The sequence below is a fragment of the Saccopteryx bilineata genome, chromosome 1 (genome assembly GCF_036850765.1).
Source record: "Saccopteryx bilineata isolate mSacBil1 chromosome 1, mSacBil1_pri_phased_curated, whole genome shotgun sequence".
Classification (NCBI taxonomy): Eukaryota; Metazoa; Chordata; class Mammalia; order Chiroptera; family Emballonuridae; genus Saccopteryx; species Saccopteryx bilineata.
The window spans coordinates 39,094,593-39,112,736 of record NC_089490.1 but is presented as its reverse complement, the minus strand read 5'-3'; the positions used below and the strand labels follow the sequence as shown (position 1 = coordinate 39,112,736).

Here is an 18,144-nt window from a genome sequence, read left to right as displayed (position 1 = left end):
TTATTTATATTTAAGTCTGAACGATGTTTTATTTTTTAAAAATGACCAGATTCTCTCTGTTATATCCGTCTAAAACTCACTCTTGACACTTGTCTCGATCACATGATACATTTATCCGTCCCATTCCAAAGGCCGGTCCATGAAAATATTTTCTTACATTGAACCGGTCCGTGGCCCAAAAAAGGTTGGGGACCACTGCTTTAAGCCATGGCCAGTTTTCTCAGTGGAAAAGCATTGGCCCTGCCTGCGAACGTCTTGGTTTCTATTCCCAGTCTGGACACACATGAGGAGCAACCATCTGCTTTTTTTTTTCACCCTCTCTCCCCCTTCTCTCTTCCCCTCTCATAGCCAGTGGCTCAATTAGCCTGAGCATTAGTGCTGATGATAGCTTGGTTGATTTGAGCATTGGCCCCAGATGGGAATTGCCAGTGGGAAGGGCAATGCATGCGGAAGTCTGTCCCTCTAACTCCCCTCCTTTCACTTAAAAAAAAGTGCTTTATTGTCTGTGGGGCATTAGCAGTGACTTTTGTTGACCTATAGGTCTAATTGCTTAGAAATAGACACATTTACATGAGAAATATTCTTTCACATGTAGAATATGTATACCTATAAATAGAAAGATTTCCTCTGTTTGTGGGGCAGGGTACACATTCCATATGTCACATCTTATAAAATTCAAATAAAATACAAGAGAATGGTGCTAGAGATTTTAATATATATATATATATATAATTTCATTCAATGATTTCTGCTTTCTTAAGAGTTGAATCCTCCATCTTTCTTTCATTCCTTCTTTTCTCCCTCCTTCCCTTTTCTCTCCCTTCCTTCATCCTTTTCTTTTTCCATAATATTTCTATAAATAATTTTCAGCCTTAATATTTGCTAGAGAATGTAATGTATTTGCATCCCAAGTTTTATGGAATATTCCTACAAAGATTCCTACAATTAAAATCACCCTGCAATATATTTATATTTTCAAAAGTATAAGGTATGGAAGATAACTATATATATTAATGTCTAAGTGTCCTAGGGAAAGTTAGGGGAATATTTTGCACAATGGTGACCTAAAGGTAACCAGTGTATTAGAGTGGTTTTAAATTCTTTATCACCTACAAACTGTGTGATCTCAGGAAATTTATTTGATGTGCTGATACCAGTTTTGTTCCTCTTTAGATTGGAAAAAATAATACCTCTCTGGCAAGACCAAAAACAGTTTTCTTATTTTATTATTTTTTTTACTCATTTTAGAGAGGAGAGAGATAAAGAAAAAGAGATGGGGGCTGGGAGGAGCAGGAAGCATCAACTCCCATATGTACGTTAACTAAGCAAGCCCAGGCTTTCTAACTGACAACCTCAATGTTCTAGATTGACACTTTATTTACTGTGCCACCACAGGACAGGCCAGTTTCCCTATTCCAGCTGAAACATGTGGTTTCCATGATATATAAGAACAAATAGATGCAGGAAACACACATTTAAAAGTGAGTCATTTTAATTAATTATTTTCTCTGGTCTTAGAATTATTTATAGAGTAGTTAGAGGAAAAATTTTCTCTAGTATATAAAAATAGCATTTACCATTAGTAGGAAAATAAGCAGGTGTGTTATTTTCCAACCAGTCTTTTAAGTAATGTCATGCATAATATATTTTTATAGCACAAAAATAAAAATAAAAGCAGCAGTCTAGTTACTGTTTGTCAATTTCATTGTATAATGGCCTGAATACAACTTTAATCTTTGTAGGGAAGAAGTTAAAAAAATCTCCTTAAGGAATTGGTAAGAAAGTGTTTCTTAATCACAATTAAAAACATTGGCTTTAATGTATTTTAAGTACAAAAACATGTTCTAGCCTGACCAGGCGGTGGCGCAGTGGATAGAGCATTGGACTGGGATGCGGAGGACCCAGGTTTGAGACCCCGAGGTCTCCAGCTTGAGCATGGGCTCATTTGGTTAGAGCAAAGCTCACCAGCTTGAACCCAAGGTTGCTGGCTTGAGCAAAGGGATTACTCGGTCTGCTGAAGGCCCACGGTCAAGGCACATATGAGAAAACAATCAATGAACAACTAAGGTGTCGCAACAAAAAACTGATGATTGATGCTTCTCATTTCTCTCTGTTCCTGTCTGTCCCTATCTATTCTTCTCTCTGACTCTCTCTCTCTCTCTGTCTCTGTAAAAAAAAAAAAATGTTCTGAAGTTCAAATTGAAAGTAAACAAGAGGGAACTGGAGGATATCATCTTCATCTGTAAAATTGCTTGCATCATATTTCTCAATTAAATAAGAAATCACTGAATGAAGTAATTGTCTTGAGTAATATTATTTTACAATTAAATTACATGAATTTTTAAATAACATAAACACACATGTGCACACATACAACTACTTTATTTTGGTACATCTAAATGATTGCCAAATGGCCCACTTCAAGTCTTAATCATTTAAATATTTAGAAGATCAGAGATAAAAGTTTGTGAGAGAAAAATATAAGAAAAAGGTTATATATACAAAGGATTCGAAATAAAAAATAATCTTGAACTTTGCATTCAACAAAATGCAGGAAAAGAAAATGTTCTTCAATTCATTCCTCTATATGCAGACAAAAAATATTAAAAGTATGAACCTAATAATATTTTATGACAATTGAGCTTTTAAAATATGCCTCCCATTTACCCTTGTTAAAGAGTGTACAGGAAAATATTCTTGACAAAAATGATCTTATTGTGAAATAATATGCATGGTCCAGGAAACAAGGAACCAACAGAAGAGTGAGGCAAAATGGGAAGCAGAGTGATATGGATAGAAAGTGCCAAAGGACGGCTGGGCTTGCATCTAGAGGAAAGTTAGTTAGGATTGCAGAAATCCTAGATGGAAGTCTGCAATGGCAAAACAAACAAGAAACTAAAAAGGGATCACAGGGTGTTTTTACCATATTTACAGGGTTTTCATATTAAGTTCAAAAGCCTTGAGGAAAAAAAGTAGACAAACTGGACATCCTCAAATTAAGAACTGTTTTGGGAAATATTATTCAATTTTTACTAACAGAATGAGAATTTAAGCAACACACTGCAAGAAAATATTTGAACGTCATATATCTAGCAAAGGATTTGTATCTGGAAATTCAATAATAAGAAAACAAATTGCCCTATCAAGACGGTAAAATATATGAACAAATACTTCACCAGAGAACGTATACAGATGGCAAAAAAGCATTGAAAAGATGCTCAAGGTTATTTAAAATTAAACCACAATAAGATATGTGTTAGATCAACTGAAATGAAAGAAACTGAACATTTTGAATAACCTGAACCTCAAAGATTGTAGATGGAACTATATAGTAATCAAATAATTTTAGAGAACACTTGGCAGTTTTCTAAAAGGCAAACATGCACTAGACAGCTAACTCATCCATTTTACTCCTAGAAATCCAGATATGATCAATAAAAATGTCCACCCACAAGAGATTTGTTATGGAATGTTTACAGAAGCTTTATTTATAACAGACAATACCTGGAACCCCCAATGTTTATCATCAGGTGTATGGATAAACAAATTGTGGTATATCTATATAACGTGATATTACTCAGTAGAACTACTCATAGAAAAACTATAAAAACTCCTTTTCTTGTATAGTAGGCAGTCACTAATATATCTGAAAAAATCCAGTAAAAAAGTCAGTAAAATTTGTGTTACAGCACAACATATAAAAAGCTTGGAAATCTTCATTCTCATCCTTATGGCAAGAAAAGCTCAACAAATTAAAAATCAATGACTTTTCTTAAACCCACCAGAAAACAGAGGTTGCAGGTCCCACTGCCCCCTTGCAATCTGGAGAGACAGGTGAATAGAGATAGTCCTAGCAGATACCTTTTACTTGAAGCAGAAACCACTGAAGGCATAATCTGGTAGGGACACTGAAATGGAAATTTCAATGCATTGCTGAAAGGTGTAATGACTAGGAATGTCTGGGAGCCACAGTCTTAGTTGGGCCTTCACACATATCCTGTGGGCTTTACTTTCAGGATATCCACCAAGTTCTTGTAAAAACCTGAGAATGATGCAATTGGGGCCAAAGCAAAGAGATGAGAAGAGTAATCCTTTTGAAATAAACCCAGACCTTCTTTGTAACAAAGGCTTACTCTGCAGGGGGTAGTTTTATTTGAGTCTTGCACCAGAACAGTGGGGAAGAACATGCTTCAAACTTCAGGCCCCCTCCAGCCTTTCTTTCTCTCTTAAGAGAGGAAAGTTATATGAGAAAAATTCTTGTAAAGGCTGCAGCCTGGAGAACAGATCCTTTAGAAAGAGGAGATTTAACTTGAAGATTACAGAATGCTTGTCTACTCTTGTACCTTAATACCAAACCAACAGGACTTTAATATGAGAATAGTAGATTACAAGTAAAAAAGGTGAAAGATACAAACATTCTCTGTAGAGGAGTACTTAGAAAAGTCCAAAGTCAAGAAGGAAGTTAAAAACAAAGACACTAAAGAAATCTGAAGCCTTTGGCACCAATATATACTGCAACCACTAAATAAATCCCAAATCCCAGTCTGATTAACATATATTCTCACACTAAAGATCCACTTACCTAGTACATATCAACGAATATAATATGTTGGGTTTCAACAAGAAAATTGTAAGGCATGCCAATAGGCTAGAGAGAATAGTCTGAAGAGGTAAAATAGCATCGGAACCAAATTCAGATTTCACACAGATATTGTAATTATATGGAGAATTTAAAATAGCTATGAATACTATGTTAAAGCTCTAAGATAAATGGAAGAAAGAAAGAAAAAACAGATTGGTAATGTTAGCAGAGAGATGTAAACTCTAAGAAAGAATAATAATAAAAAAAAAAGAAATGGGCCCTGGCCAGTTGGCTCAGCGGTAGAGCGTCGGCCTGGCATGCGGGGGACCCGGGTTCAATTCCCGGTCAGGGCACATAGGAGAAGCACCCATTTGCTTCTCCACCCCCACCCCTCCTTCCTCTCTGTCTCTCTCTTCCACTCCCGCAGCCAAAGCTCCATTGGAGCAAAGATGGCCCGGGCGCTGGGGATGGCTCCTTGGCCTCTGCCCCAGGCGCTAGAGTGGCTCTGGTCGCGGCAGAGCGACGCCCCAGAGGGGCAGAGCATTGCCCCCTGGTGGGCAGAGCGTCGCCCCTGGTGGGCGTTCCAGGTGGATCCCGGTCCGGCGCATGCGGGAGTCTGTCTGACTGTCTCTCCCCGTTTCCAGCTTCAGAAAAATACAAAAAAAAGAAATGACATGGCCAGTTGGCTCAGTATTAGAGCATCAACCTGGCATGTAGAAGTCCCAGGTTTGATTCTCAGCCAGAGCACCCAGGAGAAGTGCTCATCTGCTTCTCCACTTTTCCTCCTCTTTATCTTCCCTCCCAGAGCCAGGACTCCATTGGAGCAAAGTTGGCCAAGGCTCTGAGGATGGCTCCATGACCTCCACCTCAGGTGCTAGAATGGTTCTGGTTGCAGTAGAACAATGCCCCAGATGGGCTGAGCATTGCCCCCTGGTGGGCATGCCTAGTAAATCCTGGTTGGGTGCATGTGGGAGTCTGTCTGCCACCCCTCATTTCTCACTTTGGAAAAATACAAAAAAAAATGCTTGATATCAAAAACACAGTCACAGAACTAAAGAATGCCTTTGTTGGTACATCAATAAACTGGACACAGCTGAAAAAGCTGAGAAAAGGTCAGTGAGCTTGAAAATGTATCAAGAGAAACTCCCCTGATTAAAATACAAAGAAGAAATTTTTTTTTAAAGTAGAATATCGAAGAATTTTAGGACCATTTTAAAAGGTGAAACACGTATGTTTTGGAATATCAGAAGGAAAAGCGTGCACCAAACTGAAGAAATGCTTGAGGGAATAATAGTTGAGAACTTTCCAAATCTTGAATGAACCAAGAAGGGAAAAACACACCTTACCTTTAGAGAAACCAGGATAAGAATTACAATTTATTTTCAGGTGCTAAAATAGCTCAGTTGCCGAGCAATAGTGCAATTACCCCAGAGGGGCAGAGCACTGCCCCATAGAGTGCTTGCTAGGAGGTGTATCCTGGTCAGGATTCATGTGGGAGTCTGTCTCTCTGCTTCCCCACTTTTCACTTAAGGAAAAAATAGAACAAGAAAAATGATCAGAGATAAAGGGGAATACTAGATAATAACAACAACAAAAAAACAATTCTCTCAGAAAATATAATTGTCCTTAATGTGTATGTTCCTAAGAACAGTATGTGAAAACATTTTAGGCAATAACTGATGAATCTGACAGGAAAAATAATAAATCAACAGTCGATATATATATGTCAAACAGGCAGGCAGATGTTTGACTGTTTTAGTACCATCAACCAGCTTGGTCTAATTGGAATTGACAGAATACCCCATCCAACAACAAAAAGACACATTTTATTTTTTTTAGTATACATTGAGTATACATGAAACATTCACCAAGGCAGACCACATGCTAGGCCATAAAACACAGCTGAACAAATTTAAAGAATGAAATTATGCAAAGTATGCTCTCAAATCACAATGGAATAAAATTAGAATTAAATATCAGAACGATACCTAAGGGGCATTCAAATATTTAGAAATTTAACAATTTACTATTAAATACCACGATGGACAATAAAAAAGTTGCTTGCAAGAAAAACATAAAATATATTTTAAACTAAATGGAAATGTAAAAACAACTTATCAAACTCTGGGATGCAGAACCATGTGTTTTTAAATGGAAAACTGTATTATACATCCTTATACTTGAATCAAAATTATAGCTTCTTATTTAGAGGTATCTATATTTGATGCTTATATTAATCTTGTAACAATAAAATTCAATGCATTATGTATTCAGCTAATATATAGATGAAAACTGACCTCATAAAAGTTTTCTAAGTTTTAATTTTAACTTCTATTTTTATTTACTGAAATATTATTGAGATGGAAAAGTATTACATCAAGTCATTTTCTCTTAGAAAATATAAATGCACAGTAATTGGGGATCCAGAGAATTCTGGGAAGCCTGGGATAGGCCACACAATAATGCAAGCTCACATCTGCAGCTAGTCTAAAATTGTCACACAGACCCAATTTTTCTTCGATACAAATGTAGTTTGTTTTTTAGACTTTCCATGTAGAAATAAACTGGTGACAGTGTGTATTTAAATCCATATACTACTTAAATTTTTATTGTACTTTTTTCTCTAGGCTACTGGGGAAATACTGCACCTGTGCAGGTTGATACTACTGTAAATTTGTGAATTACAGCCATAAAAGTATTTCAGTTTTGCCCAGTGGTACCTCTATTTTGTCTTAATTAACATTATCTCATATTTTTTCACTGTTTATTTCAAATCTTGCCCAACCTTTTACCTCCAATCTCACCGTCTTCACAAAACGCCTCCTTTTTTATAAACAGAAGGCCCCACCAGATAAATTTCTCAAATTCTGGCCACTGAAGTCACAGCCTTAATAATCTACAATAATCTTATGTCTTTTCTCCTGTACTGCACTGTATTCATGTGATTTATCTTCTTCTATTCTGTCTTGTTACCTCCCAATGATAAAAAAATAAGATCAAGTAATTCACATTTTAAAGCAAACTTCCAAACTTTACATACATATTAAAATATAAAAAATATATAATCAATATTTTCAGATTTAGAGTAGCAGATCAGCTTCTCCTCTATGATCGCATGTGTATATACCATTGATATCTACATACTTCTATAAGAAAATCATTTCAATGGACTTCAAATTCAATATATGCATTAGGGATTCTGGCATCCCCTCTCTTTTTTTACTGTCCTGTTTCTGCATTTGTTCCTTCTGGGTTTCTTTCTCTCCCCATTGGTCAATAGCCTTGAAGACTTTATAATTTTACCATTTAAGTATGTACAGTGTGTCCGTAAAGTCATGGTGCACTTTTGACCAGTCACAGGAAAGCAACAAAAGACGATAGAAATGTGAAATCTGCACCAAATAAAAGGAAAACCCTCCCAGTTTCTGTAGGATGAGTGGCAGCATGTGCGCATGAGCAGATGATGATGTAACACCAGGTATACAGCGGAGCAGCCCACGGCCATGCCAGTCGAGATGTGTACGGTATAAAGGAAAGTTCAGTGTGTTCTGTGGCTCGCTAAATTTGAATCCGTGACCAAAGTGCAATGTGAATATCGGCGTGTTTATAATGAAGCGCCACCACATAGGAATAACATTACTTGGTGGGATAAGCAGTTGAAGGAAACCGGCAGTTTGGTGGAGAAACCCTGTTCTGGTAGGCCATCAGTCAGTGACGAGTCTGTAGAGGCTATCCGGGATAGCTACCTAAGGAGCCCTAAAAAAATCTGTGTGTGAGCCCACATCGAACTGCACTGAATACGTATGAAACTGGGAGAGTTTTCCTTTTATTTGGTGCAGATTTCACATTTCTATCATCTTTTGTTGCTTTCCTGTGACCGGTCAAAAGTGCACCATGACTTTAGGGACCTACTGTATTTCTGGACTCTGTCAGTGTTATATTTCTACTGCCACTGTACTCATTATTATTGTTTCACTAGATTAGTGCTACTACCTTCTCCTCATTACTCAACTCTCCCAATTGTAACTACCAGTGAATACATCCCTTACCCTGCAAATAAACTGTCATTAAAAATTGCTCTTGTTGGCCCTTGCTGGTTGGCTCAGTGGTAGAGTGTCAGCCTGGCGTGCAGGAGTCCCGCGTTTGATTCCTGGGTTCGATTCCCGGCCAGGGCACAAAAGAGAGGCTCCCATCTGCTTCTCCACCCCTCCCCCTCTCCTTCCTCTCTGTCTCTCTCTTCCCCTCCCGCAGCCCAGGCTCCATTGGAGCAAGGTTGACCCGTGCGCTGGGGATGGCTCTGTGGCCTCTGCCTCAGGTGCTAGAGTGGCTCTGGTTGCAACAGAGTGACACCCGGGATGGGCAGAGCATCGCCCCCTGGTGGGCGTGTCGAGTGGATCCCAGTCAGGCGCATGCGGGAGTCTGTCTGACTGACTCCCCGTTTCTGGCTTCGGAAAAATACAAAAATACAAAAAAAAAATTGCTCTTGTTAATCTTCCAAATAAATCTTCAAGAAGTTCTCCATTGCCCTCAGATAAAATGTGAGCTCCGTTAGTGACAATATCTGCCCCTCTTGATATACTACCTAAACTAAGAGCTTATATTTTACCATATTTTTTTCCTCTGCATTTAAAAGTCCAATTTATCCTACTTCTTCAAAGATATCCAGTGTCAAGCTTATCCTTGTGTCCTATTAAATGTCCTGCTACATATTTTTATAGTTCTTTAGACTCTCTTTTTTATATCAAATAGATGGTGCTGGTTGCCTAATAATCGGTATCCTTCATTAACTTATTAGTTCTTTATGTTGTTACCTACTTTTACTCTGTCATGGATGAATTCCTAGTACCTAGCTTATTACCACACACATAGTTCACAATCAAATAGATTTAATTAGTCTTTACACCTTAGCAAGATTATTGATTTAAATCCAGAAGTTATGATTAATGTATTTCACAGAAACATGGTCATACAAAACTTTTAGTTGTAAGAAAGTTATAATTTAACTTTTTCTATCTGCATATTAAGATAATAAATTACTTATTTGATTTCACATTTTATAGATTTACAACATCCATAGCTGAATTTTCAAGAAGGTAATTTATAACTCAAATTTAATTTCTACATGATTGAAAATTGCCATTAAGATATTAGACTAACCATAAATATATGACATTAACAAATTTATTATATAATATAATTGAATAAAATTCTTTTATTTTAACAATATTTAATTGACATTCAAGGTATATTAGAAATGCTGAGTTATAGAATCTGAAAAAACTCTATTTAGATTGCTGAGTGCAACTGAATAATAAAAGCTACCATTTATTGCATAACATATATATTTAAATAGTCTCAATCTACCTTAATTCAATACTACTTTGCTAATTTACTTAAATGAATATATTTAATATATTCTTACCTGTATAAGAGTGGAGCAAATTAAAGCTCATGTGGCCTAGAAGCATAGAATTGAATAAATTACAAAACTTAGCTCCAAAGAGTATATATTCCCATTATAGCCTTTGTTGTGAGGTGAGGTTTGTAGTTTATTTCTTAATCAAATAGTAGAGTGATTTGTGCAGAGAAAAACATCAGTAAGTGTTAGTTTCTACTTTTAATTGGGTCAATATATTAAATCGCAAAATTCTGTTTGGTTTCTTGCTTTCTTTCTGGGAGTAGTGATGGCTTCCAACAGAAATGATCTGATTCCTCCTTCCACACCAGTGGTGAGTGATGAAGGAGGATCGTGCTACTATACTACGTCTGTTTATCATCCTTCCATTACACCATTTCACACTTTCCTTTCTCTTTTGTTTTCTTCCATGCTCCCACCATTTCTACAGAAGTTGGATGATTTGCACAGCAGAAATGTCTGTTTCTTTTACATATGTGAAGGCTTCCACCTCCTGGATTTCCATTAGAAGAACATAATTTGTCACCAACAGATACTTTAGTGCTTATATTTCCATGAAAATATTACATGAACATTATATTTAAACCATTTATTTTTATTTTATGTCTTTAAATGATTTTTTTCTAATTCTAATCAGAGAGGGATACTTACATCTGAAGAAAATAAAATTCATCCATAAAAGAAGGATCTTGAATATTTCTGTTTCAGTTATGTTCAAGTTTGATATAAAAGAACATATAGTAAGTTGCTGGTTTAATTATGTAATGATACCAAATTTTTTTAGAATAAGGTGATTTTAGAGGGAAGGATGAGATGCAAAATAACAACCATAATTTACCTGGCCTTGTTTCACAAAGAAGGTGCCTAGCTGCTAGTCACATAGGCCTTACAGAAAACAGCTAACAAATGTTTATATTATTTAATAATTTAGGAAAACCTTCATTAACAATCTTTTTTTATTTCTGTTTAAGGTGATATTTAAAGCAGTTGAACCCACTGTTTCTTGGTCAAAACCTAATCATCAAGTTGTCTTGCATTTTGGAATAGTCAAGAAAACCAAAAAGCCAATCACCAGGAATCTCTGCTTAGAAATTGATCCAGCAATATAGAAAGCCCATGTTGAGCAATCATCTTTGACATTTTCATGATAGACTGTAAAATACAATTTCCTATAATGACTAACAAATCAATTATGCTTCTGAGCTTGGTGGTTCTTCACAGCATGTTTGTAAATGGGAAAACTAAATGTAAAAGGAAACTGATGGAAGAATGGCGTACACAGTCCTCATCCTACGTGGTGAATTGGACACTCAGAGAAAACATCTGCATGGATGTCTATGGAGATTGCTGGTTTGAGAATATAAATACTAAAATGAGTACTTCAGGCAATCAAGCTGTTCCCCAGATTTGTCCTTTGCAAATTCAATTAGGAGACATCCTTGTAATTTCTTCTGAACCATCTCTTCATTCTCCAGAAATAAATTTGATGAATGTTTCTGAAGCATCATTCACTGCCTGTCCGCAGAATACCACCATTGAAGAACAGTTACTTTTTGGTTGCAAACTAAAAGGAATGCACACTGTTAATTCTCAGTGGCTGAGTGTTGGGACACACTATTTTATCACAGTAATGGCAAGTGGTCCATCGCTTTGTCACCTAGGACTTCGACTAAATGTGACAGTAAAAGAGCAGTTCTGCCAAGAAAATAAGAGTTCAGAATATTGCTCTGGGCATGGGAAATGTCTTACTGAAGTTTGGAGCAAGACATACAACTGCCATTGTGAACCTCCATTTTCTGGAAAATACTGCCAGGAACTTGATGCATGTTCTTATAAACCACGTAAGAATAACAGTAGTTGCATTAATAAAAGACAAATGTGGAATAATGAAGGATATAAGTGTATCTGTCACCAACCATTTATAGGTAAGATTACTTCAAAAATAACATAATTTTATTAAAATCTGAAAATACACTGAATTCATAACAGGCTATTTATGAAAAAACAAGATACATTTGAAAATTTTTTTTATGTTTTTAGGCTGAGCTAAAGTTGGGTTCTGAATATATAAAAATCTTATCAGGCAGTCTCTAAAATAAGTAGTATTTGGGGGGGGGGGTTGTTTGTTTATTTAAAGAGGACTTCTTAAAACACATGTTTTATCCTGATTGCAGTTGCTTGAGAGAGTTGGACAGGAAAAGATCCTTGTGAGCTAATGCAGTGCTCTTTATGGATGTTGGTGTGGTACCCACAGAGCCACTGCTAGATGACACTAACAAGAATGGAAAAAGCACGATAATTAATAACCAGTTATATAAGTTAACTCAAGGGTAAAGACGAGAAAAGGTTGTAAAAGTAAGCTATTTACTGAATAGATGAAGCCAGAGAAAGGCAATCTAAAAACAATGTGAATTCCTATTACTGATACCAAAGGGAGGATTTGAAGGAAAATAAGGTATTTTTATTTGATAGTTTACTAAGAAATTTGGGTCATCAAAGGACAGTGAAGAGGATTATAGAGAAATCTAAAAAAAATTTAAAGTTTGGAATTCTAGAAAAGACTTTCTTTTAATGACAGTTTCAGAGACTTGGCAAGGAGAATTAGAAGGATGATAGATAAAACCAGGATGATCTAGTAGTGTGAAATGCGTGATATAATTGGGAATGATAGTAGGAGAAAACAAATAGCAGATCACTATATTTTGGTCACTAGATTGGAAGGAGCATGATCAGTAGGTAGGACTGGAGCAAGGAGATCAGGCTCAGGGAGGTAACTGTAATCTTGTCAGTCTGGTGTCAGGGGTTTCAACCAAGTCTTTCCTCCACGGAGTGTGGGGAGACTCCAGTGTAGCCAACTTTGAGGAGGCTATGCAAAAAAGTGTAATGGAAGAACTCAATGAGCCATTGTAAGTTCTAAAATTTTCTCATGCCAATGTTTGATAAAATAACTTTAGACTTTAGAGTAGGGAAGTACCAAGGCCATTTCAGAGGTTACTCCCAGCATTACCTACTGAACATCATCTTTTATAACTGGGGTCAAATTCTCATTCGACTCTGCTGGCATAGTGATAAAAGATATGTTACCCTACTTATTCTGTAGTATATCAGGTAATTAAAATTAAGACATTTTAGACAAAAAAAAATGAATACACTCAAATTGATGATTTTGGGTGAATGAAAAATAAAATAATTGAAACCTTAAAGCATACATTTTAACCTGTCCAAAGAACTTTTTTTTTTTTTTCATTTTTCTGAAGCTGGAAACAGGGAGAGACAGCCAGACAGACTCCCGCATGCGCCCGACCCGGCACGCCCACCATGGGGCGACGCTCTGCCCACCAGGGGGCGATGCTCCGCCCATCCTGGGCGTCGCCATGTCGCTACCAGAGCCACTCTAGCGCCTGGGGCAGAGGCCACAGAGCCATCCCCAGCGCCCGGGACATCCCCGCTCCAACGGAGCCCTGGCTGCGGGAGGGGAAGAGAGAGACAGAGAGGAAAGCGCGGCGGAGGGGTGGAGAAGCAAATGGGCGCTTCTCCTGTGTGCCCTGGCCGGGAATCGAACCCGGGTCCTCCGCACGCTAGGCCGACGCTCTACCGCTGAGCCAGCCAGTTTCTACCTTCAATCAGAATATTGATATATATGTAATCATATATCATGGAATATTATTTCAGTAGTTTTATCATAAATGCATAGAGTATTTTTTTCTTACCCAATATTTGTTTCTTTGTTAATTAGAAACACAACTATAGATCATTTACATCATTAAATTTTAAACACCATAAAAGTACCAAATATTATTTATTTTTAAAACATTGAGAATATAACATTTTACCAATTTAATTATTAATAACCACTTCAATTTTAAATTTTATAAAATACAGAAATATGATATGTATCATTATCACAAAAATTGAAGTGTTTACTATATTAGATTGCTAGTGCTACCATAACAGAGTACCAGAGTTTGAGAAGCTTTAACAACCAAAGTTTATTTGCTGAATTCTAGAGGCTAAACCTTCAAGGTCAAGCTATCTGCAAGATGGTTTTCTTCGTAGGCTTTTCTCCCTGCTCTGTAGCCACTGCTCTTTCTTCTAATCGACTTCCCTCTGATTCACATTACTTTTCTTACAAGGGCATCAGTTTTATTTGATTAGGACATACCCTAATGACCTCACTTAAACTTTATTACCTCTCTAAAAGTCCTGTCTCCAAATATTGTCACATTATGAAGCCGTGAGAGTTAGGATTTCAACAAATGAGAGGATGACAATTTAGCTCATTACCCACACTAAAATGGAAATAGGACATGACCTATAAACATTCTACTATTAATTTAGTTTTTATGTATGGAAATATTATGACAGAATTATATTTACTTACATTTTCATTGTGTTGAAGGTTGTTGGGAGGCAAATGAAGGAAGACTTCTGAGAATGTCAGTCTATGAGGAATTTGAAAGAAAGATTTAATATGGAAAAAAAGGCTTAAAAATTAAAATAAACATTCAATTAGAATAGAGGGGAGGTAGTCTGTGTGTATAATTGTTTTGTAGTAACATTTTTTCATATGCCATGTCCTGAAATTTTCTAGGTACATTCTTCTATGAAGAATACTATGAGAATATTAACTACATACAATAGAAAAATATGTTATGCAGGGTCATTGTATTTGACACAGTAGGACCATGTAGTTTATGTTAGTGGGGTTTGGAAAACTTGAAATAACAGCAAAGGCAAAGAAGTATAGAATTTAAAATTTCCTGTGTAATTTCTGAGAATAAAATATCAACAATTAGAAAAATATATGAATATTATAGCAAAGGTCAGAAGATAGAAAAACTGATGTAAAATTTATTGAAATTATTTTAATTTAAATACATCATTGTGGAGAACTATTTCTTAATAAGCATTGCATTTTGTCAAAAATATATTATTTATTATTAAAGAATTTGGGGAAATTAATGACTATAATTATTTATATGAAATGTCAATATTCTCATCTATTTTAAAAATTAATTTTCTTTTATGCAGGCATAAATTGCTCTGATATTATTGGCCAAACTGAACCACATATCTGTTTCCATGGGAATTGCACCAATATTACTGCAAATATTTTCATTTGTGAATGTGATGAACCATTTTCAGGTAAAGAAATGTACATTATATGTATTACACCTATACATGAAAGTAATTTTAATGTTGTCTTATAAATTTCAAATTAAATTAAAATTTTTCTATTACTGAAACAGACAATTTTAGAAGTTCTATACTTTGGCCATCTTCAAGGATAAGTTTAATAAATCCATTTGGTTAACAAATAATTATTATCTTTCTAAATATTCCACAATATAGGAAGAGTTTGGACACCGGTTGACATATTTTTATACCGGGAAAAAATATATTTTGTTCTTAAGTACTAAAATATTTTTAGAAATAGTGCACATATTGCAGATAATTGTATCATTATATTTAACTTATTTCCTTAAGTAACATGTCATTGCAGAAAACACACTTTTATGAAGAATAAATGAATTTAAAGATGTAAAATAAAATCACTGTTTAAACCAATAGTTTCTTAACTTTGACAATGAAAATATATTTAAACCATTGTATATCTTTACACTCTTCTACAGTTTTCCCTTTTCTGGGAAATATATCTCACTATCATTGCATCTGTTGCTGTTCAAAATGTCTTGAAGTAGTGATATCTTTAACTACAATTAGATACTTAAAGATTCCTTTTGTGGGAGGAAAACAAAAGATGATTATCTCCCAAACTACAGAGAATGGAAGTATTTTTTAATGTTTCTCTTGCAGGTGCTTCTACCTAACTAAATTGAGAGAGAAAATTTGGAATTTGTGGTAGAGTACATTAGCCACTGCTTCATTGTAAGAGGGTTTAATAACACTGCAGGCAATAAGACCACCAATTGTATGAGAAATCTAATAACAGAATAAATAGATAAAATGAATATTCCCATAGACAAAAAAAAACTGTGTGTTACCTGATAAGTAGGTTGGGGAGGTGAATAAAAAAGGTAAAGTGATTAAGAAGTACAAGTTGGTAGTTACAAAATGGTCATGGATATTTAAAGTACAGCACAGGAGATATAGTAATATTCAGTGGTGGGATTAACATAATTTTAATTTTAAAATGGTTCTCTGCCCTAATGACCATTTTAAGTATAAAAAAAGATACACAAAAAGGTAGATTATTATTTCATTTATTTAATACTTAAATAAGAACAATAAAAGAGGTACACAAAACTAGATTATAAGAGTTTTAAAATACTAATAAAAATATTAAATAATACCTGATAAAAAACAATAAAATTATTATTTAAGATATTTCCATATTGTTTCTTGATTAGCATCCTCAATTGCAATTTCTTTTCACTTATGAATGGAATGAATATTATTATTGGTGCTTAGAATACTTGTTGTGCAGAAGAACATTAAAAAAGAGTAAGGAATATAAATTTGTGATATCCACATTGGGCGGCTGCCCAGGCGCCCACCTTAGAAAGAAATCTGATTACAAGTGTCATTTTAGCAACTGGTTCACCGAACTCAACAAAAAATTAGGTATTGGTTCTGCAGAACCAGTGCAAACTGGCTGAATCCCACCACTAGTAATATTGTAATAACTATGCGTGGAGCCAGGTGGGTACTAAAATTATTGCAGGATCAGTTTTTAAATTATTTAATTTTCTAACCACAATGCTATACACCTAAACCAACTATAAAATAATACTAAATGTCAATTGAAGAATTTAAAAATTAAAATAAAAAAACTAGGAAATTAACTTTCTTAAAAATTTTGTTCAAGTTTTTTTTTCAATTTTTGTGTCATTGAGATAGGTTATGAGTTGAAAGATGTTTTACAATCTCTTACCATATTCTGCATATGTATGGAAATTATATAATTTTTCTTTCAAACCATGGCATTTCTGAGAAAAGAAGAGATAGCTAAGCGATTGCAATTATATTTAAATCACTTTTTTATTGATTGGCAACTTGGTTTCATTAAATAGGCCAACATGGAGTAGTTTATCTAAAAATTATTTTTAAATAAAATTATTACCAAAAATATAACTGTAACTTGAGGTTTGCAAATTAAAGAGAAAATTTAAAACATACTTTATATTGATTTTCTGAACATTACAAAATAATATCAGCAAAAACTGTTTAGTCGTATTTATCTCTCTTACTATGTTGTTAGTATTTTTCTGAAGAATGAGTATTTTTATATGGTCTTATTATTTAAATTTTCCATCAAATCATCTATACCTTCTTTAAAGTTGTATTTGTGATTAATATGTTCAAAATTATTAACACCTTCAATTGACTCTTTTTCTAATAATGCCATTCTTAAGTGAAAAAAATTTACTGAACAATAAAATATGTGGTTTCTGTTCATCTCAAAGGAAAGTCTGCTAAATCGAAAGTATTTTGAATTCTATTTTATCTTTTTTATTTTTATTAATTTTTAATTTATTATGTTTACATGGATTCAAGTGTCCCACTGAATATAACTCCCTAACCCCCACCCCCATGTCCCTTTTTATACCTCCTTTGCCCCCCTCCCCTAACGTCTTCCCCCCTTCTCCCTAGGATTTGCTGTCCTGTTATCTATATCTTTGTGTTATGTATATATAGTTTCTAGTGAAACTCTGATCCCATCCCTTTATCCCCCTTCCCTCTGACTGCTGTCCCTCTAGTCACTGTGACCCCGCCTCTCCCACTATTCCATTCCTCAGTTCACTTTGTTTATTAGATTACACATGTATGTGATATCATATTATATTTTTCTTTCTCTGCCTGACTTGTTTCACTTAGCATAATAATCTCCAGGTCCATCCATGCTGTCACAAAAGGCAAGTTTCCTTCTTTTTCACAGCTGTGTAGTATTCCATTGTGTATATGTACCATGGCTTTTTAGTCTACTTGTTCACTGACAGACACTTGGGCTTTTTCCAGATATTGGCTATTATAAACAATGCTGCCATAAAAAGGGGGTGCATATCTTTTGAATCAGTGATTTGGTATTCTTAAGATATATTCCTAAAATTTGGGATAGCTGGGTCAAAAAGCAGCTCCATTTTTAATTTTTTGAAGAAACCCCATACAGTTCTCCACAGTGACT

The 18,144-nt window shown here is 35.1% G+C and overlaps 1 protein-coding gene across 1 annotated transcript in view; it reads left to right on the top strand.

The window, feature by feature from the left end:
• The window catches only part of LOC136319195 (protein eyes shut homolog), a 287,411-nt gene that overhangs the window by 48,221 nt on the left and 221,046 nt on the right, over window positions 1-18,144 (top strand). The window contains exons 2-3 of the mRNA XM_066252573.1: window positions 10,970-11,923; window positions 15,030-15,143. Of these exons, the coding sequence (XP_066108670.1) occupies window positions 11,143-11,923; window positions 15,030-15,143 (895 nt within the window). The 5' untranslated portion in view covers window positions 10,970-11,142. The remainder of the gene's footprint in view (window positions 1-10,969; window positions 11,924-15,029; window positions 15,144-18,144) is intronic.